Source organism: Pongo pygmaeus, chromosome 7, assembly GCF_028885625.2.
Source record: "Pongo pygmaeus isolate AG05252 chromosome 7, NHGRI_mPonPyg2-v2.0_pri, whole genome shotgun sequence".
Lineage (NCBI taxonomy): Eukaryota > Metazoa > Chordata > Mammalia > Primates > Hominidae > Pongo > Pongo pygmaeus.
Genome location: NC_072380.2, coordinates 122,102,108 through 122,129,380, shown reverse-complemented (window position 1 = coordinate 122,129,380; position 27,273 = coordinate 122,102,108). Strand labels below are relative to the sequence as shown.

General features: G+C 35.4%; 1 protein-coding gene across 3 annotated transcripts; it reads right to left on the bottom strand.

Annotated features, from left to right (window-relative positions):
* Positions 1-355: 355 nt before the first annotated feature.
* On the bottom strand, positions 356-26,640 carry EBAG9 (estrogen receptor binding site associated antigen 9). Of its 3 annotated transcripts, none has more exons than XM_054499883.2 (7): positions 26,406-26,640; positions 15,471-15,568; positions 12,397-12,475; positions 11,450-11,608; positions 9,302-9,409; positions 5,405-5,496; positions 356-1,912 (listed from the first exon to the last, which is right to left on the bottom strand). In XM_054499883.2, exons 2-7 carry the CDS (start codon positions 15,551-15,553, stop codon positions 1,792-1,794), a joined length of 642 nt encoding a protein of 213 aa, XP_054355858.1. In that variant the 5' UTR covers positions 15,554-15,568; positions 26,406-26,640; the 3' UTR covers positions 356-1,791. The 3 variants fall into 3 exon arrangements, with proteins under 3 accessions (XP_054355858.1, XP_054355860.1, XP_063525097.1); XM_054499885.2 differs by having other exon boundaries at positions 25,863-26,407; XM_063669027.1 differs by lacking the exon at positions 26,406-26,640 and adding an exon at positions 25,600-26,213.
* Positions 26,641-27,273: the final 633 nt, after the last annotated feature.

Below are 27,273 nucleotides of genomic sequence, written 5' to 3'. Positions count from 1 at the left end.
AAATAAATTCCAGAATTGTTACCTATTCTTTCCACAAGAAAAATCTATTTCTTCCTAATCATACTAACTCTAATTTCTAATGTCTTTATTTTTAAATAATCAAAAACCAAAAAGCCAAACAACAACAACAACAACAACAACAACAACAACAACAAAAACCTCAAACACATGAAAATCATGACCAAAGCAAACTTAAATACTTTTCAGCTACTAGGGAAAAGCAATACAAGTAATTGAGCTAAAGGAAGTTATCCTTTATGAATTCCAAATTTAGAGAAGATATGTTGTATTCCCATAATAACTAAATATAAATACAAAGAAGGAAGAGAATACATTATTAAAACTTTGAGCCCAATTCCATTTAAGTTGGGAGTTTATTAGCAGAAATTCTAATGAATATAACAACTGGAAATATAATTTGGGGCTATAAAAAGCTCTGTACCAAAGTTAAATTTCATCTTATTCTATAATCACATTTAGTCTGGAAGCTTAGGCTAAGGGCTTAAAGGGTTCTCATTGTATAACTTACAATTTTTCTATAAAATATCACTTTAAGTAAAATAAATTAGCAAGGTTTGGCCTGTAGAGTATCTATGACATTTTAAAATCTCACAGAATGTTGATTCTAGGCAGTAACTTAAGAAAGTAAAAATCTTTAAAAATTCCAAAATGATAGGAAAATCAGGCTGGATGCATTTCAATTGCGGTGAAAAGGTTAATGGGATCTTAAAATATGAAGTCTACTTTTCCCCTATAGACACAGTATTTATCTCCTTAAGACTATTTTGGAGCCAATCAACATCATAAATAAAAGATTATTATTCCTACCTCTATGATTTAATGAATCAATAATGTTATCCTAGCCAAGAACACAGGTATCCTACATAACGTCAGACATCTAAAGCTAATACAGAAATAATCTAAAGGCTTTGAAATATTTGACCTGATGGCTTTAAGCATTTGTAAATTAATGGCTTTTGGGAGGAAGGGAGAACTAAGGCACTCAAAGATACCACAACATCTTAAAATCTATAATGAAAGGAAAAAACTACTAATACTAGTTCTTAAAACTCACAAGTTATAATGTAAAACAAATGTCATTTTAGTTGATTTTCAATGTTTATACATGCGATATAAATTACATGTATGACAACACTAATCCAAAAGAAAACAATGATGTACAAAATGTTTATGATAAATAAAATTATTGCATTTAATGTCATTTTCATGAAATGAAAATCATCAAATTCCTTAATGTTGTATCAAACGTAAACAATACCAGTTCAAATTAGAGGGAATGTACGTCAACACCAACTTTTGACAAAAATAAGAAAGCTAAAGCCCTACAATTTATCTAATTTAGGTCAGGTAACCATGGAAACCAAAGAATACTGAAATTATTTATTTTATCATTATGCACATTGAAGGAAATCATAACAGACAGTACAGTTATTTTCCACCATAAAATTATATACACCCATTTATTTAGCTAGAAACGCTAGCTTGAGAGGTACTGATATATTCCATTTGTGATACTTTCTGTACAGCAAACATCTTATATTTGGAGCATGTTGAAGAAAACAATGTCTCAAGTCTTTTTTGTTTTTTTGAGTCTCAATCACTAAGAGTTCAAGGTACTTTGGGAGAATCGTGGTGTCCTGGATGGCCTGATCAATGTATTAAAATCAAGCAGTGTGTATTCTTAAAATACTCTTAAATCCATACAAATGTTGCTTGGGTTGTGGAGCTGAGATTTCTCCTACTGGCATGATAAAATTTGAAGAACATGTGTTATGAAAGTTTCACACCAATTTTGTTTTGTTCCTTCTTCATTAGCCGTTGTGCTTCCTTTTCCATTTTCTTCCTTTGTTGTTCGGCTGCTCTCTTTTCTCTGTCTGCTAGTTTCTGCTGTCTGAAAAGAAACATACTTATACTTTTACTTTTAGAAAATACCACACAGATAAAATGGCAAATAAATTCTAGAAAGAAATAGCAGTGCCTTTTTATTATCACCAAATAAAATGTTTAAAGTCTTGAAATTTTCTCACTAATTTGAAAATTCCAAATATTTTCAAAAACAGGATTTCTCTTAGTCCTTAGAACATGACTTGTGAAACAGAAGAAATATTATCTCTATTTTACAAATAAGTAAAATGAGGCATAAAGGCTAAGTGACTTGCCCAAAGTCATAGGATTAAGTACAGGGATAAGAACCCACATCTTCTGACACTTCTTATTTAGATTATCTCCATTTTGTAAAACAATACTTCCATTGAACCACATCTTTTTCTGGGGATACCATTCAGAAAAGCTTGATATTGAGCTTGATAATCTCCTGTTATTATAGTAGTTACAAACAGCCAGTTTTTAAAGTGCATGATGAACACAGCTGAACAGAACACATGCTCCAAAAAGAAAATGGAAACTTAAGATACACCTTCCACCAAGTAAATTTCAAGATTAACACGTGACTAACTCTACCAAAGAGAAGAGTGGTGGGTATTTAATCAAATACTGCATGTTCTCACTTATAAGTAGGCGCTAAATGATGAGAACACATGAACACACAGAGGAGAACAATGCATACTGGGGCCTACCAGAAGGGCTGAGGTTAGACAGAGGGAGAGGATCAGGAAAAATAACTAATGGATACTAGATTTAATACCTGGCTGATGAAATATCTGTACGACAAACCCCCCTGACACATGTTTACCTATGTAACAAACCTGCACATCCTGCACATGTACCCCTGAACTTAAAAGTCAAAAAAAAAAAAAAAAAGAGTGGTAGGTATTTACTAATCATACTTTGTGAAATACATACCTCTTCCTTACTCTTTCCATAACTCCACTGACCCAGACTCACTCTCTCTATCTTTATTGATTGGTTTATGTAGGGAGTGGAGGTAGGAGTGGGATGATGAAACAGGAGAGAGCAGAGTAAACATATGTTGGTCCCAGATCTGAAGGGTTAGGGTGTGAGAAAATCATTCAAGTATGCAATGTTGAGGAAGGAAGCTACAGGTCACAATTGGGCATGGAATAGGCAACATTAGGTTATATGCAGAAAAATCCAAAGTGGATTATCTATGTCTGGGGGAGCTCAATATTAACTACAGTGAGTGAAATGTATCATAAAGACGAGTAGGCAGAGTTATGGATGACCAAAATTCAAGAAAGTAAAGAAACTATTTTTGGCAACATTTTGACTTTTGCTATCAATTTCTGAAGAATAGTTTTAAAAAATCTGTTTTTCATCACTTTGCTCATGTTCAACAAAAACTAATAATCTGAACTAAAAATGTCAAACCAGAAGAAAAAAGGGAGGTAGAGAAAAAACTATAAAGGGCTGGCTAGGTTATAAACAAGTAAGACAACAAAGTTTTGACCTGGTTACTAGCTGAAATAATATAAGGGCTGAGCATCCCAAATACAAAAATCTGAAATCTGAAATGCTCCAAAATCTGAAACTTTCTGAGGGCTCAAAGGAAATTCTCATTGGAGCATTTCAGATTTTAGATTTTCATATTTGGGATGATGAACTAGCAGTAGAACACAAATATTCTAAACTCTCAAAAATTTCAAAATCTGAAACACTTCTGGTCCAAAGCATTTTGGAAAGGGATACCCAATCTGTACCAAAAACTAAAGTATAAAAGAGAACTTAAGAGATAGCTGCAGACAAAAATACATTTTACCTATCCAGATTCATGCTGGGAATTATTAAAATACCAGAATCTTCATTCTTAGCAATACTGATCACAGTACTGGCAGTATTTATAGTCGCAACAGGAAAAAAGCTCAGAGTTAGAAGATAGGGAATGTGGATACACTTTTAAAATGCTCAATGGCTATCCAGGGGCAGTAACAATGTACCGACACCTCCATTTCTCTTTGGCTCTACCTATGTACTTGCAGCATGAAGCATGTCTATTACGGATTAACAATCTCACTCTCCCAAGCGGTCCTTAAAGGGTAAAACATTAAGTTTTTAAGTACATTTTTTCATTTGTTTTGTTTTGCTTAGGGGTTAAGAGGCTAGAATGAAAAAGAAAAGGTTTTTGTACAATATTAAGATACTTGTGAACTCATGGCATGAACTCTACAGTGAGATTACTGTATTTAAAAAGGACAGCCCCCTTCCTTTGTCTTTGTGGTTAATGGCACTAATAATTACTAGAATCCCCAAAATGTCTTAAAATACTCAGACATCTGTATCTATTATTTGTTTTTTAAAATAACACAGAATTTTAAAGAGATGATTTATCTTTTTTGATGATCCATGCAATATCCTAAGTGTTACAGTTCACAATTTAAAAAATATTCCCTTTATAAAAGATAAGCTATACTGACTAAATAAGAACTAAATTTTAAAAACGCTCACAATTTTACTGACTGAATTTTGAAATGTGACATATCCTAACCAGAAAAAAAAAAAAAAAAAAAGGGCTTGATATACTTCAAAGGAAAAAAACAAAAACTTCAAACAAAATTCCCAGTTATTTAGCTGCACCCTCTGCTGGTTGTTCACAGTAACTGTAATTTATTGACAAAGCCAAGAAAGGAAAATACAAAAACGAAATCAGTTTTTTTGTTGAGAGTCAGATAAAGAATAATTTGTTTGCTATTCCTATGGTAAAAACAATCTCAATTTTAAAATAAAAAATTTATATTGCTGTATCTTACTACACAATTTTAAAAATGTATAAATTCTTTAGATGCATTTAAATATCTGACTTTTAAAAATCAGTAATCAGTCACTAGCTCTCCCTTAAGATAAATTTTCTGTTTACTCTTTGACCTAATGTAGCAGTACTAAGAAATATGTTTGCTGATCACACACAAAAAAGAACAACCAATAAAAATGAACTTTAAAACTTCCAGAATAGTATTTTTTTGCAGAATGGGTAGTTCATCTAACACATAGGGCTTTCATGGACATCATTTAAGATATATGTACAAACGTAGAGTGTCACATAAGTTATTTTCATTCAAATGAGCAGTACTGGGCACTATGCTGAATCATGAGGAAATGGAAATAAAGTTGTAACTTCTGACCTAGAGAAATATCAAGCTTGTAATATGGTATGTATATGTATATAACCTTATACATATATAAAAAAATATATAAAACCTTTTATATACATGTATATATAACACTCCATTTGCCATTAATAAAGTTATTTTGTTCCTATAGAGCTTAAAATTCTTGGTTTCTGTGAGGTTTTAATCATATAAAATAGTATCTGCAGTCTGAAATACAAAAAAAAAAAAGTCCATATTATCTAAGGATCAAATGAAGAAAAATATAATATTTGGCAGAATAGGCTCCCTTGACTTGAAACATAGTAGGGAAGAAATCTAGTTCTTCTACTCAGGTTGCAATATAAATGCCACTCAAATACCTCAGAACTTCTTCTGCTTGCCAGGCTGCATCTTCTTCTTCTTCCCATGCATTGGTATTTTCCTGCCAGGTATCTAAGTCACCTAATTCAGACTACAATGAAAAGTAAAACAAAATTAAGAGAGTAAAAGCCATCCTTTCTCCACAGAGCCGTCAAAAACAGAGTATCTTTTAACACATAACTCAGAACCTGTCATTCTCCTGTGTCTTCTCAGCTTCCTTACCCTGTCCTATACAAGGCACAGATGATTTTGCTTTTGGCTTGCTTAGAACTGATGTATGACTTTCACTGCTCAACAGTCCTAGGCAAGGCCAGCTTTCTTCTTTATCTTATGTTTCATGGGATACTCTCTTATATTAAATTCTCTTCTTTGCTGTACTTTATTTTGGAACGAACAAGAACAGAACATGTCTTTTGTTTCTTTCTCTCCTCAGTAAGATGAGGGAGCTCGGGATAGAGTGACAAGAAACTGACTGATCCCAGACTGAATTAGAAATCCTTGACTGGACTAATTTGTGCTGAGAAGAACTGTGAGCTGAAGTTTAAAAACTAGCACAGTCATCTTCATTTAAGCATATGTAACTTACTGGAAATTTGTTATTGGCACTTACTGTCTCAATCCTAGGCAAAAATGACAAATCATGCAAAATTTATCTTTAATGAAATACTTCTATGTCATGTTTCCTTTTCCCAGTCTTTCTTAGCTGGTATTATCTACTGGTCCCTATCTCTATTTCCCAAGCCAGACCTCTAAAAGTTCACTGTTTTCTTTCAATAACCAGTGAAAATGGTCATGCTGGACTGTTTAGGTAGCTGTGAAAGTGACTGTGTGTAAAATAACTGGTACCAATCTGTGAACAGATTTATTTAATATCATATCGTTTTAAATACTTACCCCTAAAAATGAAATAGAATGTTTTGAGTTTTCTTCTCCTGAGAATATATGTAATACCATACTCTGTTAAAAATTCTTAAAATATTTCTAATTATTTAATATACATTTCTGAAAGGAGCATTTTTAAAGCTACTGAAACAAAGTGCAAATGACAGCCTTGAAAAGTACCAAGTTATCCTCTTGACCGCAGTAGGTAGAAATCTTGCCTTTTCTTCTCCCTTTTTTTTTTTTAAGGAATCAGCATTTCACTTTGTTGCCCAGGCTGCAGTGCATGGTGTGATCATGGCTCACTGCAGCTTCAAACTCCCGGGCTCAAGGGATCCTCCCACCTCAGCAGCCCTAGTAGCTGGGACTACAGGCACATGCCACCAAACCTGGCTGATTGTTTTTTACATTTTTTTAGAGATGAGGTCTAGCTATGTTGCTCAGGTTGGTCTTGAACTCCTGAACTCAAGTGATCCTCCTGCCTCAATCTCCCAAATTGCTGGGATTACAAGTGTAAGCCACTGCACTCAGCTGTTTTCTTTTCTATGTTTACTAATTTGACAATATTTAAAATTGTATCTTGTTATTTTACTTTGTTTTGTTTGTTTGAGACAAGGTCTCACTCTGTCACCTAGGCTGGAGTGCAGTGTGATCACAGCTCACGGCAGCCTCGACCTCTTGGGCTCAAGCAATCCTCTTACCCCAGTCCCTCCCAAGTAGCTGGGACTACAGGCGCGCACCACCACACCCAGCTAATTTTTTTATTTTTGTAGAGAGAAGATTTCGCCATGTTGCCTAGGCTGGTCTCGAATTCCTGAGCTCAAGTAACCTGCCCGCCTTGGCCTCCCAAAGTGCTGAGATTACAGGCATGTACCACCTCACTGGGCCTACTTTGAGCACTAATAAGATCAAGCTTTTCTTCAAATTAGGTTATGTCTATTTCTTATTTGTAAATTTCCCATTCATATTATCTATTCTTCCGCTAAAGTATTTGACTGTTAGAGTACATAAAATATTTAGATTTTTTTAAAAAGTGAAACTGTAGAGACCATTAAAAAGGTGGTATCTGATCCTTTAGTAGAGATGGCCTTAGTAAAAAGAAAAGGGGGGAAACCATTGATAGATTTGTCTACATAAAAACTAAATACACCTGCCCAACAAAAATATCCAAACCAATTAACAAACTAAAAAAGTATAAAACATGACATTTATCTTTCGTATAAAAGAACTTTCACAACAATACGAATGATGAATTCTAGAAAAAAAGAAAATCTGTATTTTAAAAGAAGAATCTAATTTGTAGAATGAATGGTAAGATATTTTTGGTATAGAAAACAAAGTCCAATAGGTTACCATCCTCTCCTATGCAATGCCCCTTTATTCTGTCTGCTTGGGAGGAAAATATGTGGAAACAGCAGTGGAGACATTCTCCATCTACCCTATTTACCCCTTCTCAACTCTGTAAGTAGTTGTATATTTACAACTTTACAATGAGGTATGATAGTATTATAATTATATTTAGGTGGCAAATATTGCTAATTCAGTGGGTAGGATTAAAGCATTTCACCAATATAGATCAAACACTTATGAATAAAGTTTAATTTTGAGATACATAAAATAAAAAACATTATAATGCTATGTTATTCAGCTAAGTATCTATGGTGTTATGTGTTCATAGCATCGTGTAACTGCATAGGAATTATCAAAGTTTGTAATTATATTGATGTGTGTGATCATTTATTTAATATCATGTCTCCCCTACTAAATGCATTTTTCTGAGGCAAAGACCGTTTAATGCCACAGGGCCTGGCTTTAGTAAAAACAGTGTTTTTACTCAATGAATTAAAAACATACATAATACATGGGTCCCCTGGGAAGAGGGACCTCAGAAGCAACTGTGCAGTTTAAACAAATAAATAAAATACATAGATTGACAGACAGATGTAATTTAAAAATATGTCCACAAATTCTTAGACATTCCTTCCTTCAAGAGGTGGAGGCTTGCATGTGGGCCGGATTTAGTGGCTTCAATGAAATAACGTGGAAGTGACAGTGTATCACTTATAAAACCACATCACAAAAAGGCATTGTGGTGTCACCCTCACCCATGAGCAAGTGCTCTCACCATCTTATAACTTACTGGGAAAATCAGGAGTTACATCATAAAGAAATTCAAGCAGCTCCTTGGAGAGGTGCACAGCAAGGAACTGAGGCTTTGTGCAAACAAACAGCATTAATTTGTCAGGTGTAGAAGTGAGCTGTCTTTGAAATGAATCCTTCGACCACAGTCAAGCCTTCAGATGATTGTAGCCCCAACCCAATGACTTGTCTGCAAACTCATGAGAAATTCTGAGTTAGAACCACCTAGTTTAGTCACCTGGATTCTCAATCCACAGAAACTGTGTTACATTAATATTTGTTATTATTTCAAGTCACTGAATTTGGAGTTGTTACACAACAATAGATAATATAATCAACCAATCAAAGCATGCTTAAAGCTTAGGTAGGGAGGGGTCTGGATATTTGTGCTTTTAAAAAACTTCCAAAGCTGATTCTGATATGCTCCCAAGGTTGAGAACCTCAGCTGTCTACTTGTTTCAAAAATTTTTCCTCTAAAAAGTTTCATTTAAGTCAAACCATTTAAAATTAAATCATACTTTGAATGAAAATACACTCTATGAAGAAAACAATTCATAACTCACTTTAAAATAATCTACCATTAGGGTTAATCTCTCATTTTAATGGTAATCTCTCTGATGTTTATATTTTTAAATAATATTGTATCTCTATCTTTCATGTGTACAATGGGACCTTGATCTTAGTATCTAATGTAATTTACAATCTCATAAAAGGTTAGGATTGGTAAAACTCCAGATTAAATTCCATCAAACTGCTAAACCTGTTTCAAAGTTACAAAAATACGAATACTATGTTAAACTCATTTAGATTTTATTCCTCTGCTTTAAAGAAAACAGAAACAAAACAAAACCTTTCCCTAGAACCATTAACATACTTACAGACTGATGAATAAAAGGCAGATCTTGTGTAGCTGCTAATCTACTAGAAAAACCTGTGCTCCCATCTGGGATGCCAAAATTCAATGGTTCTCTCTTCTTAATAACAATCTGAAAGATTAATTGAAAAAGAATTATAGGGATCTTTTACAAATCACTACATAAAAATAGACAACCAAAACATTTTCTAATTACTTAAAATATTTCTTCTTAAAATTTACAATGTAAAAACTAAAAAAAAAGTCTGTGAATACCAATTTCCCAGGCAACTGTTGTACAAATCAGTTACACACTAAGAAAAATTGTATTTCACTTTTAAAAATTAATACAGGCTCATTTTCTTTCTTTCTCTCCTACTTTCCCCAGACCTCAAAATATAATCAATCACTTTTAGTTACTGTATTAAATAACAACAGGTATCATATCCTGCCAATAGTATAAACAACTCTCTCAGCATGTGAGATACCTATGAATACATTAACTCATTCAGGCCAGTAGCATCGAAATACACTTATATGATGTTGGTAGCCTCATTCAAAGCATTTCCATTCTAATTAATTTAATAAGGCACCATAGTAATATACTAGATTCCTACTGAGAGCAGCAGTATACTTCCACAATGCAAGGTATTCATCTATTAAGAAACTCACTTAAAGGATCCTTTAAAAATACACAATTTAATGTGTTCTAGCATTGAGACATTTGGACAACTCAACAACAAAGAATGTAAATGTTATCAACCTAGACAATGTAAATATAAATGTATAGCTGAAATCACCTGAGAGAAAGAAGGTGAGGAACAACTGTATTAGAAAATGTGAAATAATGTCCTAATTTTTATAAAGTGTGTATGTGTGTGTATGTTTATATATATATGATAAAAATATTTTCTATGTTTGAACAAGAAAGTGAGCTTTAAGTGTGTTTTTCTGATATAGCAGAGTGATTAGTGAGGTAGACTGGAATAAAGGAGAGGGAATGGTAGTAAGAAATAAATCTTCATTTACCATAGTATGAATGTCAGTGGACAATGCCTGTTACTGGTAAACAAGAAATGGCAATATAACCATATTATAGATAGATACGATGACAAACACTTGAAGAAATCCAGACAGAAAATTATTGAGTGGCTGTTTCTTGGAAGAACTGGCTAAGAGTGATGGGTCAGGAGTCTCACTTTTCATTATAAGTTCTTCTACAGTTTTTGATTTAAAAAAAGTACATGTACTATTTTGATAATAAAAAGGAAAATACTCAAGCATTCTGTTTTTTCCAGTAATTCCCTGCATCTCTAAATTATCTTCCATATTCAATTCAAAAGGGATTAAATAATGTATGGATGACTAATACAAACTCACAATTACTCTTAAGTTTTTAGAGTCCTGCATCAGTTTTATAATGGTTACAAACAATAAAATCTACTTATCAGCTTGTAGATATTACTGAAGTACGAACTTGTTAGAACTCTTATCCAATTCACCTTAGTCTCCATGGCAGAGATTGGAGTCTAGAATCTGACATATAGTAGGATTTCAATACATATATAAATATAATTTTAAAAGACTTGGGGTACAACTTACTAGAACTATGTCTAGGACATTCAAACATATAAAATTCTTACTTAACATGACAGAAAACAAACAACTGATAATTAGAAATAGGCTGATAGACTGGATTAAGAAAATGTGGCACATATACACCATGGAATACTATGCAGCCATAAAAAAGGATGAGTTCATGTCCTCTGTAGGCACATGGATGAAGATGGAAACCATCATTCTCAGCAAACTATCGCAAGGACAAAAAACCAAACACCACATTCTCTGTCATAGGTGGGAACTGAACAATGAGAACACATGGACATAGGAAGGGGAACATCACACACTGGGGCCTGTTGTGGGGTCGGGGGAGTGGGGAGGGATAGCATTAGGAGATACACCTAATGTTAATATACGAGTTGATGGGTGCAGCACACCAACATGGCACATGTATACATATGTAACTAACCTGCACGTTGTGCACATGTACCCTAAAACTTAAAGTATAATAAAAAAAATAGGCTTTCTAATAAATGTGAATTGTTATCACCTAATTTTAACTATAGGAATCTAAAAAGTAGTTTAATCTCCAAAAGCATAAATCTTAACATACTTTCTGTGTTTTCCTAATGGTTGGTGTCATGTCCTTAAAATAGTCAGGTTCCAGTTGTTCCAAAGAATTTTGTTGTGTGGCCACATTCCCATTCCCTCCTTCGATCTTTACGCTGGTGGGTGCATCTTCATCCCAGGAAGTCCACTCTTCAACATCCGTCTAAATTTAATTGATCAACATTATCAGCCAAAAAGGGGCAACTTAATGAGCACTTCATTGATGATTTATTAGAAAAATGGGCTTTCTAAAACACTGGTTTTCACACTTTTTTGACCCACAGGAAAATATAAATTTTATGTCAAAGATCAAAACTTGATCAAAAGTTCAAAAAATACAAGACATTCTGATATATTCTGTTCTATTTTATTCTATTATATCCATCAAAAAACAAAAAACAAAGTAAAACAAAAGCAAATGCTCTGAAAACTGAACTGACATTAAAACTACAACCCACAGAAGGGCTGGACATTTTCACCCAAGCCTAACCAGACTGATCATCTGATAAAAAATACCAAGCTTCTCACACAGGATTTAAATAAGATGAAGTCTCAAAACATAGTATTCAAAATGTTCATGAAACAACCCAGAATTATTCAGCATACAAAAACAATAAATCTTAATTTGCAAGGCAAGTTAATCAACAGATACCAACACCAAAATGATATGTTGGAATTCTCTAAGGCTTTAAAATAGCTATTATAAAAATGTTCCAACAAGCAATAGCAAACACTTGAAACCAATGAAAACAAAATAGAAAATGTCAACAAAGAAACAAGATAAAATGAAGAACCAAATAGAATTTTCAGACCAGATAAATTTAACAACACAACAAAAATTAAAGTAATTTCTATTAATGATCTGCAATCCAGTTTTTAAAATATTGTTCTAGGACACTTATTCAATCTTTCAAAACAAAACAAAACAAAAGAACACACAAAAAAAACTACCTGCTTAGGAACTGATGAATAATCAACTGTAGTTGGCAAAGTTATTTGGTCTCCACTTAATTTCCGTCCTCTGCCAGATCTGAAACAAAAATGAAATAATTTATTTCAAGAACTACCAAAACAAGCAAAGTAAAAGCACTACTATGTACGGTAATTTAAGGCTTATAAAACAAGATCTTTCTCAATTTTATGATTATTGATTTTAATAACAGTTACTCACTAATTTATGGTAAAAAAAAAAAAAAAGTCATAAATCAGACATCCTGTGAATGTTTTTTAAATCTTGGACAGAACAACATAACTGGTTTTTGGCTTAGGACTCAGAATTATGAACAAACTCAAGAGGAATATAAAGTAAAAAATAAAAATGCAAGACGGTTTCAGAGCATGCTCCTTGGAGTGCTGTGGGTTCTGTGGGTGAAGGTCTGGGCCACCTTTGCTGTTTTAAACAGGGTGGCTTGGCTTTTATATTTTACACATGGGGTTTCTTGATAAGATTAACTATTAAGAAGTTTAAAAATCACTGGTTTGAACCAAACGGTAACTTACTTTTAAGGATTAGTAGGAAAAGTACCACATTAAACAGGGCGTACTATAACCCAGTTGTTAAGAACATGGGCTGTGGAATCTGTGTAAACCACAGTTTCCAATGTTACTTCTATTATGTCTAGTTAGAATTACCTACTTCTCAGCCTCAACAGCCTCATCTATAAAATGCAGGTATTCAAACCCACTTTTGCAGGGTTGTTTGGATTTAATTAAGTGACATATTTAAAACCTCTAGACAGTGTGTGCCTGCTACATAGCACAACATACAAAAAATGGCAGGTAATAGAGATAATTAGTCATTTACTTCACTTCAAATAATCTATAAAGCATCAACTAAGAACTAAGAACGATAAAGTCAGCTATTTTTATTACAGATTCAAAGCTATATTTGTTTAAAGGGTGAATAGAAAAGTAATCTAGTCCTTTTTGAAATTTATGATATAAGCCTGTTTTTCCTTTCCATAGAGATGGGGTCCTGCTGTGTTGCCCAGGCTGGTCTTGAACTCCTGGCCTCAAGCTATCCGACCCCCTCAGCCTCCCAAGGCATTGGGATTACAGGCATGAGCTACCATGCCTAGCCAAGTCTGGTATTTTAAAATACATAGTCTAAGGTTCCTTCAGACACCAAAGAGAAGCTTATCCTAACATACGGTCAGTTTTCTTTAAAACTGAACATACAATCAATTCTAAATATGTATACATTTACAATAGAAATTTATAATGCCAATAGGAATGTCCTTAATATTTTCACATCAAGAAAATTTCTTATCCTAGAAGTAATCTATATTTAATGAAAATTTTAAAAAATAGAAGTACAAGAAGAAAACATCTATATTTCATCACCACTGTTAACACAATGCTTCTTTTAACTTCCTGCCTTCTGGCAATTAATACCCATTTTTAATGTTGCTTTACCTGGTGAATTTCTGGCCATTCTCTTCCTCATTCTCTGGTAATTTGAACACTTAGTTCGCTCCTTTTTCTACTTCCCAAATCCTATCCTCTTGGGTGATTTCAAGTCAACCACCTAAACTTTCCATTTCTTTCTTCACTTCTGCCCCAGTGATCATCTCTGGATGATCATTACACTCACTTGTTCTCTTGCAATACCCTGGACTTTTTTTTTTTTTTTTTTTTTTTAAATCCCAGACCACTCTACTTCTAGCAATAAATTCAATGGCACTTAAGTCTCAGAGTTTTGGCAGCTATCAAATGGTCATACAGCCAGAGACTGCAGTTCCTATCCTTCCTTGCAGCTAGGGGGCCATATGACTAAGCTCTGGAAAGCAGGCAGTGCAAAAATTGTTGTGTGTAACCTCTAAGTCATGTCTATATATATAAAAAAAGAGCTGATTGTTGTCCATTTCCTCTTTTACTATACCCTCCTCTTAGTGTGTAAGTAACTTTTTCACAGTACCCTTAGGCCACAGAAACACCTAACAATTCCACTGAATAAGGTAGTTACATCCAAAAAACTTAAGTATATCCTAACTGCTTAGTAGCCATTGTAAAAAATACACATTTAAAGAAAAAGTAATATTTTTATTTTATTCTTAAATAACCACAATCACTTAACTTATTAATGAAATCTGTGTGCCTATTGAACACTGCACAGCTTCTTATGCCTTAGAATAAGACTGGAGACCATCATTCTTGTTTTCAATTCTACATTAATTTTGGTGCAGTACTCACTTTTAATTACAACCTAAAATCCTGGCTTTGCAACGAGATGTCACCAAAAATATAAGTAAACAAAAACTTATCTCAAACATTAAAGAACACCATCATAAAAAAATACTGCAGGATTTAATGTTGCAAATGTGAACTACTTTGAGTTGAGGTATTCAACAGATGCTATCACTGTGTTTCACTGTAAAATTTAAAATATTCTATGGCATCCCTGTGAATTTCATGTAAAGCCCTGAGGTGCCTCAGCACACATTTTAGAAATCATGGCTCTTGGGTATGACTGTGTGACAAAACAGAAGGAACTGAAGTCTACAGATGACGTCCTAAAGCAAATGACTTACCTGCCCTTGACTTCCTACATATTCTAGAATGTTACTTAAAGAGACAAAAAAAATTTTTTTTTTTTTTAGGATTTCTCTGTTAAAGTTTTTTTTTTTTTTTAAATATAAAAACAACACTATTGTAGTATAGACAGAAATACCTATTCTGAATTTCACCTAACCACTTTAAAACATTCCCATAATGAAACAAATACATCAAAGTTCTGTGATGATTATAATAATGAAAGTTGGTCTGTCTATTCCTAAATGGTATTAAGCATGTTATTTTAGTGGAAAGTGTAAGAATTTGAATGAACAAAAACAACTGAACCTCTATTTTCTAGATCTGAAGTAGAGAAAAAGTATTTAAAAATGACTAGGGATTAATGAATAAATACTGCAATCAAGATATTCAGCTTAAATATAACCTGTCCTGTCCACAAAATTTGAAGTTTCGAAGGTATCCAAAACCAGCGAGGAGATAAACAGGTCAGTTTGAACATAAAACTTATTTACCTGCATATCAGTCTCTTTAGGAATGAGAATACTGTTGCTAGGCAGGTACAAAATTTAAATAACCGAAACTGGGTGATGGCCATGGTGGGAATCAAAACCTGTGGAAGAGGCACAAAACAAAAAATGCATTAAATTGATTTCAAAAGTCATACTCCTGTCCTGAAAAGACCTATTATGCACTAAGAAAAATCTAATATATTTTTTACCTTTCTCTAGAAACTAAATATAACACAGTAAATTTTAAAATTATAATTTAAATCATATTAACAAGTCAAAAACCAGGTTTTCGAGTTTTCAATGGTTGTAAGGATAAAACCCTTCATTCTGGTTTTTGAAAATAATTTTACCTAAATCTATTAATATAAAAATCTACAATTCAAAAAATAAAAGAGTATAAAATAGAATATATGAAATCTCTGGGTACCTTTTAAAGTTTGAACCACATGAACATAATACTATTTAAAATACTTTAAATATTTTTAACTTGCAGATGAATATATTTCCTTATATCCATTTTATAGATGAGGAAATTGAATTAAGAGAGGTCAAATAACTTGACCAAAGTCACATAGCTAGTAAGTTGAAAGTTACCATGGAGCTCATTTAGTCCAGTGGTTCACAAATCTGGGAATCTATTAAAGAAATGCCAATACCTAGGACTACCTCTAGTAAGTCCATTAAATCATATATTCTGAGAGGCAAGGACTGGTCATAACCAATAAGACAAGCAGGGAGATAAAAACTACTCAATTGAAAAGGCAGCAGGAAACAAAGAAAAGAGAACAAATAACACATGGGACAAGTCAAAAACAAATAAGATGACAGATGTAAATCTAACCATATCAATAATCTCATTAAATGCAAATTGTGTAGCATTCCAACTGAAAAGAAGAGATTGTTAGATTGGATAAGAAAGAAAGACTGCCCCACTCCATGTTGCCAATGAGAAATGCATTTTAAATAAAAAGACACAAATAGGTTAAAAGTAAAAGGATAGGAGAAAATACACTATGCTGGCACTAATCAAAAGAAAGGTGAAGCGACTACTTCAATGTTAGACAGACTATAGGGAAAATAACATTACCAGGTATAAAAGTAGTCATTTCACAGTGATAAAGGGGTCAATTAATAAAAAGTACATAACAATCTAAAACACGTGTCCTTAATAACAGAATTTTGCCAATATCATAAACAAGACAGATAACATTATTAGAGTCTGCAGATATTAAAAGGATACTGAAGAACTATTACAAACACCTTTGTGCCTGTATTTACTTGACAAGTGAGATGAAATGGACAACTTCCCTGAAAGACACAAATTACTAAAGCATAAGAAGAACAACCTGAAAATCTATATATCTATTAAAGAAATTAAATTTGTAGTTATAAAAATCTCCCAGACACAGATGGCTTCACTGGTAAATTCTACAAAACACTTAGGAAGGAATAATACCAATTCTATACAAACTGCCAAAAAACTGAAGAAGGAATATTTCCCCAACTCATTATTTGAGGCCAGTACTATACTGATACTAATCCAAAGATATTACTAGAAAAGAAAACTATTAATATTCTATGAATCCAGACACAAATCTCCTTAGCTAAATATTAGTAAATTAAATCCAACAATATATAAATGGATACTACATCGTGAAAAACCGGTGCTTAGTTTGGAAATGTTGGATTGGTTTAACATTTAAAAATCAAATGTCATTCATCATATTAGCAAACTAAAAATGAAAAACCATATAAACATCTCAATAGAGACAGAAAAAGCCTTTGACAAAACTCAACATCCATTCCTGTTAAAAAAAAAAAAAAAATTGCAGCAAAGTATAAGGGAACTTTCTCAACTTGATCAAGAACATCTATGAAAAACCTATAGTAATATAAGACTTAACGGTAAAAAAATTTGACAATTTCTCCCTAAGATCATGAACAACACAAGCATGTCTGCTTTTTCTACTTTTAGTCAACATTGTAGTGGAAGTTCTGGCCAATGCAATCCAGCAAAAAAAAAAAAAAAGAAAAAAGAAAAAAATAGAAAAGAAATAAAAGGCATCCAGAATGGAAAGGAAGAAATAAAAGTGTGATACTCTATGTGGAAAATTCAATGGGATCTACCATTAATTGTATTTCTATATGTTAACAACAATCAGTAAGAAATTGAAATGTTAAAAAAAATTTATATAAGCATAAAAAGATGATACTTGAGGACAAATCTAATTAAGGACTTGACTACTGAAAACTATCAAACATTGCTGAGACAGTTAAAAGGCCTATATTAACTTAAAAAGACTTTGTCAGAGACAGAAGATTTTTATTAAGATATCAACATTTCCCAAAATGAGTTATAGATTCCAGGCAATCTCAACCAAAATCTGGGCAGGTTTTTTCTGTAAAACTTGACAAGCTAATTCCTAAAATTCATATGGAAATGCAAAGAACGTATATAACAGCCAAAACAACTTTGAAAAAGAACAAAGTAAAACAGCTAGCACTATCTGGTTTCAAGACTTGTTATAAAGCTTCAGTAATCAAAACTGTGCAGTACTGGAATCAAAATACACGAATAGATCAATGGAAAGTATAGGAATAGACCCACGTATATACAAAAACTGAAATCTGATAAAGATGCAAAGGTAATTCAGGGAGAAAAGAATAGTTATTAAGAAAAAAAAAGTGCTGGTTAAACTGGATATCCATATCCATATGGAAAAAATCAAAACAAAATCCTTCAATATATATCTGGCACCAGTTACAAGTAATTAAAAATAGGTTATAGAGCTAAATGTAGTCTAAAACTACAAAATTTGAAGAAAAAAAAAAATTTGTGACGCTGGGTTAGGCAAAGATTTTTAGGTAGTACAACAAAAGCACAATCCATAAAATAAAAGATTAGTAAATTGGACTTTATCAAAATTAAAAACTACAATTCAAAAACACTACTGGAATGAAAAGACAAATCACAGACTGAGAGAAAAATCTGTGCAAAGCATATGTCTGATAAACGACTTAAACCCAGAATATATAAGAACCTCTCAAAATTCAAAAATAATTTTTAAAAACTCAATTTCAAAATCAGCAAAAGGTCTAACTAGACATTTCATCAAAAAACATATACAAGGCCGGGCGTGGTGGCTCACACCTGTAATCCCAGCACTTTGGGAGGCCCAGGCGGGCGGATCACGAGGTCAGGAGACCAAGACCATCCTGGCCAACACAATGAAACCCTGTCTCTACTAAAAATACAAAAAATTAGCTGGGCATGGTCACGGGCACCTGTAGTCCCAGCTACTCAGGAGGCTGAGGCAGGAGAATGGCGTGAACCCGGCAGGCAGAGCTTGAAGTAAGCCGAGATCACGCCACTGCACTCCAGCCTGGGCAACAGAGTGAGACTCCATCTCGAAAAAAAAAAAAAAAAGAACATATACAATGGTAGATAAGTACATTAAATGATGGTCAACATCTTTAATCATTAGAAAAATGCAAATTAAAGCCACAGTGAGAAATTATTACATACCTACTGGGATGATTCAAACTAAAAATAATGACCATAGCAAGTACTAGTGAGGATTCGGAACAACTGGCACTCTCATACTTTGGTAGTGGGAAAGTAAAATGTACAACCACTTTGAAAAACAGTTTGGTAGTTTCTTACAAAGTTTAACAAACATCTACCATATGACCCAGCCATTCTACTCCTAGTAATTTACCCAAGATAAAGAAAAGTATATAGCCATATAAAGACTTGTATTTGAAGGCTGAGGCAGGAGAATAGCTTGAATGCAGGACGCGGAGGTTGCAGTGAGCTGAGATTGAGCCACTGCACTTCAGCCTGGTGACAGAGCAGGACTCCGTCTCAAAAAAAAATTGAAATAAATAAATAAATAAAAGACTTGTATTTGAATAGCAGCTTTATTTTTATTTAATAGCTCCAAACTGGAAACAATACAAATGTGTATCAACAGGTGAGTGGATAAACAAATTGTATATAAATACACAAGACTACTACTCAGCAATAAAAAGGAATGAACTATTGTTACAAGTAATAGCATGACTATATCTCAGAATAATTATACTGAATGAAAAGAGTCAGACCACCAAAAACATACACACCGTATGATTCCATATATAGTATTTTTTAAGCTCTAGAACAGGGGTGTCCAATCTTTTGGCTTCCCTGGGCCACACTGGAAAAAGAATTGTCTTGGGCCACACATAAAATACACTAACACTAACCAGAGCTGATAAGCCTAAAAAAATTGCAAAAAAATCTCATAATGTTTTAAGAAAGTTTACTAATTTGCATTGGGCTGCAGTCAAAGCCATCCTGGGCTATATGAGGCCCACAGGCAGCAGACTGGACAAGCTTGCTCGAGAAATTATAAACAAATATAGAATGACAGAAAATATCAGCAGTGCCTTGTAATGAGGCAGGGAGAAGTGGGAAGGAAGGATCACTGATGGACATGACGAAACTTTTGGAGGTAATGGATATACTTACTGCTTCAATTGTGGTGGTTTCATAGGTGAGTGTATATATATTCATCAAAACTAATCAAATTGTATACTTCAATTATATAGTTTATTGTATTTCAATTAGAGCTCAAAGGAGCTGTTAAAACAATCTACACAAAGACATTTTTGAACAATATTATGTCACTTAAATTAGAACATTGTTCATATTCTGGTTAGAATATTATTTTAAAAAGTCATTAACACCATCATAATCTCATATCAATTATTTGTTACTTTCTAGAAAGCCAACTTCCATTAGGAAACTAGGACAATTAGTGAAAAGAAACATTATTTCAGAACTTCTCTAAAAACAGAAATCTGACTTCACAATAGCATTTCAATATACTGTAATAGCTTACTTTATATTTCATAAAAAGCATTCTTCTTAGTGATTAACATGTAATAACTCATTCAATGCTCACAACAACCCTGGGAAGGACTTGAAGCAAGTACTATTTTGTCTCTACTTCAGATAAGAAAACTAAGGCACAGCGGGGTTAAGTAAGCTGCCAAAGATACAGAACTGATGAGTTATAGAACTGGAATTTGAACCCAAAGAGTCTGGTTGTAGTGTTTCAGTCCTTAAATATCACACTCATACTGCCTCCCTATGACTAAATAACAAGATACATGTCTTTATGAAAGAGATGACACAGGAATTGAAAACTACAGCCATAGCAATGATAGGAATAAAGATTCTAAAAATGGTAAAAGTATGCCAGGCGCGGTGGCTCACGTCTGTAGTCCCAGCGCTTTGGGAGGCTGAGGCGGGCAGATCACGAGGTCAGGAGTTCGAGACCAGCCTGGCCAATATGGTGAAATCCTGCGTCTACTAATAATACAAAAATTAGCCAGATGTGGTGGCACATGCCTGTAGTCCCAGCTACTCAGGAGGCTGAGGCAGGAGAATCACTTGAACCTGGGAGGTGGAGGTTGAGGTGAGCCGAGATCACACGACTGCACCCCAGCCTAGGCAACAGAGTGAGATTCCATTTCAAAAAAAAAAGGTAAAACTGGAATTATTTTGGTAGTCTTTTTTATTTTGTATTTTTTTTTTTGAGACACAGTCTCACTCTGTTTCCCAGGCTGGAGTGCCGTGGTGCAATCTGAGCTCACCGCAACTTCCGCTTCCCGGGTTCAAGCAATTCTCCTGTCTCAGCCTCTCGAGTAGCTGGGACCACAGGTGCCTGCCACCACACCAGGTTAATTTTTGTATTTTTAGTAGAGACAGGATTTCACCATGTTGGCCAGGCTAATCTCGAACTCTTGACCTCAAGTGATCCACCCCCTCAGCCTCCCAAAGTGCTGGAATTACAGGTGTGGGCCACCACGCCCGGCCTGTATCCTTTTTAAACATGGTTCTTAATTTCCAAATTTTTCTTATACATCTTAGTCACCTATACTATATATGTATTGCATATATTGTATACTATATATGTACTGCATATATTTACCCTAATAATCACTGTTTAATTTTAAAAATTTCTTAAGATGAGTTTTGGCACAAGTTAAAGCTGAAAACTTAAGTAACTATGACAATGTCCTCACTAAGAGCCTCAAAATACACATGAAAGAGGGAAAAAAAATCTGTTAATCCATGACAGATAGTCATTTTTCCACTGTTGAGAGGTAGAACAGACCACACGGTAAATCAAGTCACAAGAAATACACAGGCAAACATACATATGTGTGGGCATATGTGCACACACTTACAGGAATAACGTTACCAATAATGGAATCTCATGTCTTAGCTTTTTCTTGCCTTTCTTTGTCAAAGGAGGAGAATTACTACATATTTAGAATCATGATTCCTGTCATTGGAACAGCTGGAGAATACGTCATCCAACTTCTTAAATTTTCTAAATGAGGAAACTAAGATACACTGAAGTTAACGGTTCTGCTCAAGGTGAAACAACCAGGTAATAACAAAATCACAACTAAAGCAGACTGGCCTCTCAATCCATTAGTAACACCTTTAGAAACAATCACAACACTTGATTAATACAATTATTTAGAGTGCTGACTTCTTAAAACAAAAAGAAAAAACATACAGTAATCTGATAGTTTTTTTTCCCAAAATAAAAAAGCATAAGCAGTATATTTGGACTTCAGTTCTACACATATTTACTTAAAAGGGGATAAAACCTAAGTAATAATTATCATGTGACCACATTAAAGGGACAGCTATATACTCCTTTTTAAAATTGAAATGTTAATTAGTTTTTTAATTACCTTACATGAGCATAAGATAAGCAATAACATTTAGAAACATAAGGAGTAAAATCATCCTGGATAAATACAACATCCCTGTACTATAACATACTTTTTTTTTTTTTTAATTGAAATAGAGTCTTGCTGTGTCACCCAGGCTGGAGTGTGGCAGTACAATCTTGGCTCACTGCAACCTCTGTCTCCTGGGTTCAAGCTATTCTTGTACCTCAGCCACCCCCAAATCTGAGACTACTGGCACATGCCACCACACCCGCTAATTTTTGTATTTTTACTAGAGACGGGGTTTCGCCATGTTGGCTAGGCTGGTCTCGAACTCCTGGCCTCAAGTGATCTGCCTGCCTCAGCCTCCCAAAGTGCTGGGATTACAGGTGTGAGCTACCGTGCCCAGCCCATGCTTTTTAAAAATGCATTTCATGGGGATTCAAGACTCCTAAAGTCTTGAAAAAAGCATGTAATGCAGCTTTTTACCTAATAAAATATTACATTGAATGGGTTAAAAATTATATAGTTAAAAAAAATGGTCATCTCTGATAGGGTATACTGAAGCATTAGAGAGCTAAGATCTAATATCTCAATCTGAGTAGTAACACCACATACTTGACTTTATGTACTGTTTGTATGCTATACCTCAATACAAAAGTTCCAAACAAACACATAAAAAATAAGAACAAAACAAAATCAGAAAGCCAGAAAAACATACTTAACTCTCATAGTATCTGATCTTGATTGCTCTGTAGAGCCATCATTGCCAGTTTCTTCTAAGGAAAGGCAAAACGCGCACTAGTCTTTTCTATTTCTAGGGTCAGAAGGGGCTTGTAGGCTATTAAGGTACAAAGACAGGGCTCCAAAATGTTACCTTAGCAATACTCATGTACTTTTGCACATATGGAGGCTGTCTCTCCATATAAGCTGAACGATTTACTGAATGCCTAGCCTGGAAGTGGCCTACTAATTGACAGGATGAAAAGAACAGTGACTGTAAAAAAAAAAAATATATATATATATATATATATTAAAAATTATACTTGAGTTATTTAAATACTTCTGTCAAAAACATCCCAACTAGTGGTTTACTCAGGTTCAAATCATGCAACAATGCTGACTCCTCCTTTCTTCCTTACACCTAATTGCCAAAAAGACCCTATTCAATTTCCCAGTACTGCCTATATTCTTTCCTATTTCCACTGTAATCTATCTAGCATAAGCCTTTACTACCTCTTGCTGGAGTACTGTAAAGTCTTCTTAATTCTAGTATTTTACTCTTCCCGAGAAACAACATTTTTTATTTTGTATTATGGTTATTTCTATACCTTACTTTGCCCTGTACAACCCTTCTCTAGAGTATTTTATTCATTTGGTACCTTCAGTTACCATTTGCAAAGTAAGACTTGAAAAAAAAGTTTGATTGCTTCATTATGAGTAGAATGATCTGAAAAATTACAATGGTGAACAATCGCTTCATTTAAAGCTGATTTGTCAAGAACAAAACTCTCAATCAAAAGAAAACTTTCTGAAATGAAAATTAGCCTAAAGTTTCTGAAAAATTATAAGAAAAAAGAGCCAGAAAAGAGACTACAGAACGTGTGGTACTTGGCAGGGAAGGAAATAGAATCAAGGAGATACTCTATCAGTATGTTGTGGATATACATGAATAAAAGTTGAGAATAAATTTCATACAGAGCCCTGGTAACCACAGCCATCACCTTTCCAAATATTGTTAGTGTCATTGTTTAATAAACATTCGCCAACTTGAATGACTTCAATGCTAACTGGAGGTAAAATTTAAAGGTTGTTTTTTTTTCCCCAATAAAAAATAGAAACTGAGTCTTTTAGTGATTACAGAATAGAATTCTCTCCCTAGCAATCAAGAATATCCTCATTCTGCGGAAAATTTTCTTTTGTGATTAATAAAAGAGGAGAACTGATACTCATTGACTGTCTCCTATGAACCATGCACTATCGAAATGTTAACTCACTTAACTCAAAAAGCCATCTTATGACATATATACTATTGTCCTTGTTTCATAGAATTAAACAGAGTAAGCACATCCAGTGACTCCATTCAAACCTAGGTTTATTTAATTCAAAAGCCAAGAACATCTCATGAACAATGAGCATTCTTAATAATTCAGTGATACTACCACTTCCAAGATAAATTTTCCAACCAGTTGCACTAAAATAGGGAAAATGCGATCAAGCCACACTTTGACTTTATCAATTACACTGACTGGCAGGCAGGAATATCCTTTGAGACCTGTATTTACTTAATGTCCCGATTCATCTAAATGAATATATATTAGCACCTACTATGTTTCAGTGGCTACTTTGGATTTGGAAGCTGGGAAATACTACCAACTCCGCATAGGGAAACTCTGCGTTCACTCCCAATTGTCATGAGCTTGCCCATAAACTTATTCCTGAGGAATGCAAGAAACTAAGGAGGCAGGACGTCCATCAGTCTTGCTCATTCTGGTATTTATAGGTCTCAGTCAAAGCCGGGCACATAGTAGGTACTCAAATATTTGTTGAATGGAAGGAAACTAACATTCCTTGAGCACTTGAACGCTCAAGACAATGTTCGATCACCTCACTGGAATCCTAAGGACAACCAAAAGAGGTAGGTTTTTCACTACTCCCGTTTAATAGATGAGGTTGACAGACTTAGATTCACTTACCCAGGATTTAAAGAGACTGATCAGAAAGCCCAAGGCTCTCCCCACATCACATCCTACTTAAGAAACCTTTTAATTGTGTGCACATTGCCTGAGTGCGATTTTTGAAATGCCCTCTAGCTCACCAATTTGATAAGTATCTTACGCTACTTTACACTTTGGTTGCTTTAAAACACTTTCTAGAACGGAACAATGTTAATACAATCTAATCTTAACATTAAATTTCCTTAAAAATTACAAAGACAAAAATTTGAGGTATATCAGAATGAGATTCAAAACTATGAGGCAATGTATCCTCATTAAGGCTTTTTGAAGAAATGACAACTCTAGGAAATCAGGAATGAGAGCTCTGCCATGTTAACGGAAAAAAAAAATTTACTACAATTAAAAAAAAGAATGCTACATTAGAAACTGATAGATCAAATGTATTATATCTTTTCTTGTTGAAATTCTCGGTAAACTGCTGGAGGTCCTTTCAAGTAGCCTCAATACATCACAATTCACAAAACAAGCAAAGCCAAAATCTATGTTCGGTACATACTAAACAGGTGCTGTATTTCTGAAACTCTATTTCCGAATCTTTTCATACCAAAATTTGAAAACCATATGATCTAGTACAGTCCAGAATATCCTCAAACTATAACTCTCTAAAGTGGGTTAGAAAATATTACAAAGCTCCCAAAATAAAATTTACCCGAACTCACTTAAATTTGATAAATAAAGGTATGAGCAGCGGCCCGTAAGAGAAGGGGAAACAGAAGCGGAGTGTGAAAGCCGGTAGTAAAATCGAACATTCTGTGCCATGTCTGGCAACCGAGAGTCAGGCCCTCAAGTATGTGACACCACTGGGGCGGTTCCGAAGGCGGAGTAAGGTCTCCCAAATAACTCAAAAGGAAAGAGTTTCATAACTTAAGTGGTTTCATTACAGATTACCCACGTGAAATTGGTTGATGAAAAAAAATCATACCCACTGCACAGATGAGAAAAACAGGAGCGTTTTCAGGTTATACAAGCCGACGCCTGGCGCCCGGCGTGACGTGAAACGCTCTAAGTTGCTGGAGCTGGATACCAGGTGGACTGGGATTTAAATTGTGGAAAAATCGGCCTGGAGAGGTACAAGGCCTGTAGACGGAGGGCAGTAAGGTCACGCAAATTTCCCTGAGGAAGGCGGCTTCGGAGGCTGCGTGCTTTCCGGGCCGGTACCTCACAGCCCAGTCTCCCACGCGTGAGCGGAGCATGGCGAATGCTGCACGCCTGGGTCCCGCTCCCAGTCGCAGTTTCCTCACCCCAGAAGTCACCCTGACCCGGAAACAGTACCCAGAGCAGCTATCGGGCGTCGAGGGAAGTCTGGTGCAAGGGCGAAAAGGAAGGTGGGAGGGCGGGAAGTGCCCGGCTAAGCGGAGGGCCGACGGCGAAGGGCAGACGATGCCCCAGAGGCTAGGACTGGGGTCAGGATGGGGGTAGGGAGAGGAAAGCCCCTCCCAGACACGCGCGAACCGCACACACTCACCTGCCCCTCCCCCTCCCCGCCCGCCCGGCGGAGGCTCCCAGCTGCCGCGGGCCGCGCGCGCACACAAGGCGCGCTCACGCGCGCTGCCTGTCTCTTCCTCGAGCTCGCGCTCCGCCCGTTCACTCCCAGCCTCGCTCATTCAAAGCCGGGCGCGCGCTCCGTAGCAGCCTGCGTTGCCTCCGCGCAGCTGCCATGGCCGCCCCCTCCTCGGGAAACCCGCCCCCAGCCCCTCCTCTAGCCCCGCCCCCAGCCCTCCTTGAAGGCGGCTCTCGGCTGTCTCCAGGTCCTCGCTTCTGCACTCCGCCTCAGGTCCTGGCTGGCCCAATAGGCGAGAGGCTCTGGGTCTGACGTCGGGACTGGGAGCCAATGAGGGCCGGGAGCGGGGCAAGTGGCGACAGGCAAGCCAGGTTCGCTGAGGGGTAGCTTTTTGGGACCATTGCGAGCTGCTTTGACTGTTTATTCTTGGAGCGCCTGCTTCTGCCAGATGTCCCTACTTTCCTTCTATGCAGAGCGCTTCCCCTCCAGCCGAGTCCCTTTCTGTTCAACCCACAGAACCCCTCTATCAGATGCGACCAAGGAAAATACACTGCAACAAATGAGGGATCTTCCTCTGTCTCAGGAAGATTTGGATGCGGCTAGTCAGACCCCCTCCCCTCAGTCATTCCGCCACCTCAAAAATGCGGAATGCTGAGTTTAATTCAGGACGTAGCCTCCTCCCAGTAATTTTTAATTGAATTGTGTTTAACTAGAAATGAAGAAGTGGCACTTCACCCTGTCCATGCATTTGTTCCTCACATGCACCCTGGACTTGCCCTTCTTTCAACCTGAGATGTTCTTTCCTTCAGTGCTTCTCTCTTTGCAGCCTGAT

Bases quoted from the DNA above. Each gene is read 5' to 3' on its own strand.
- EBAG9 (XM_054499883.2), bottom strand. From the start codon at position 15,553: ATGGCCATCACCCAGTTTCGGTTATTTAAATTTTGTACCTGCCTAGCA. The intron at 5,497-9,301 runs GTAAGTATGTTA...TTTTCATTGTAG, and splicing joins TGCCTTTTATTCATCAGTCT to TCTGAATTAGGTGACTTAGA. The intron at 1,913-5,404 runs GTATTTGAGTGG...GTTTCTTTTCAG, and splicing joins CAAGCAGAAGAAGTTCTGAG to ACAGCAGAAACTAGCAGACA.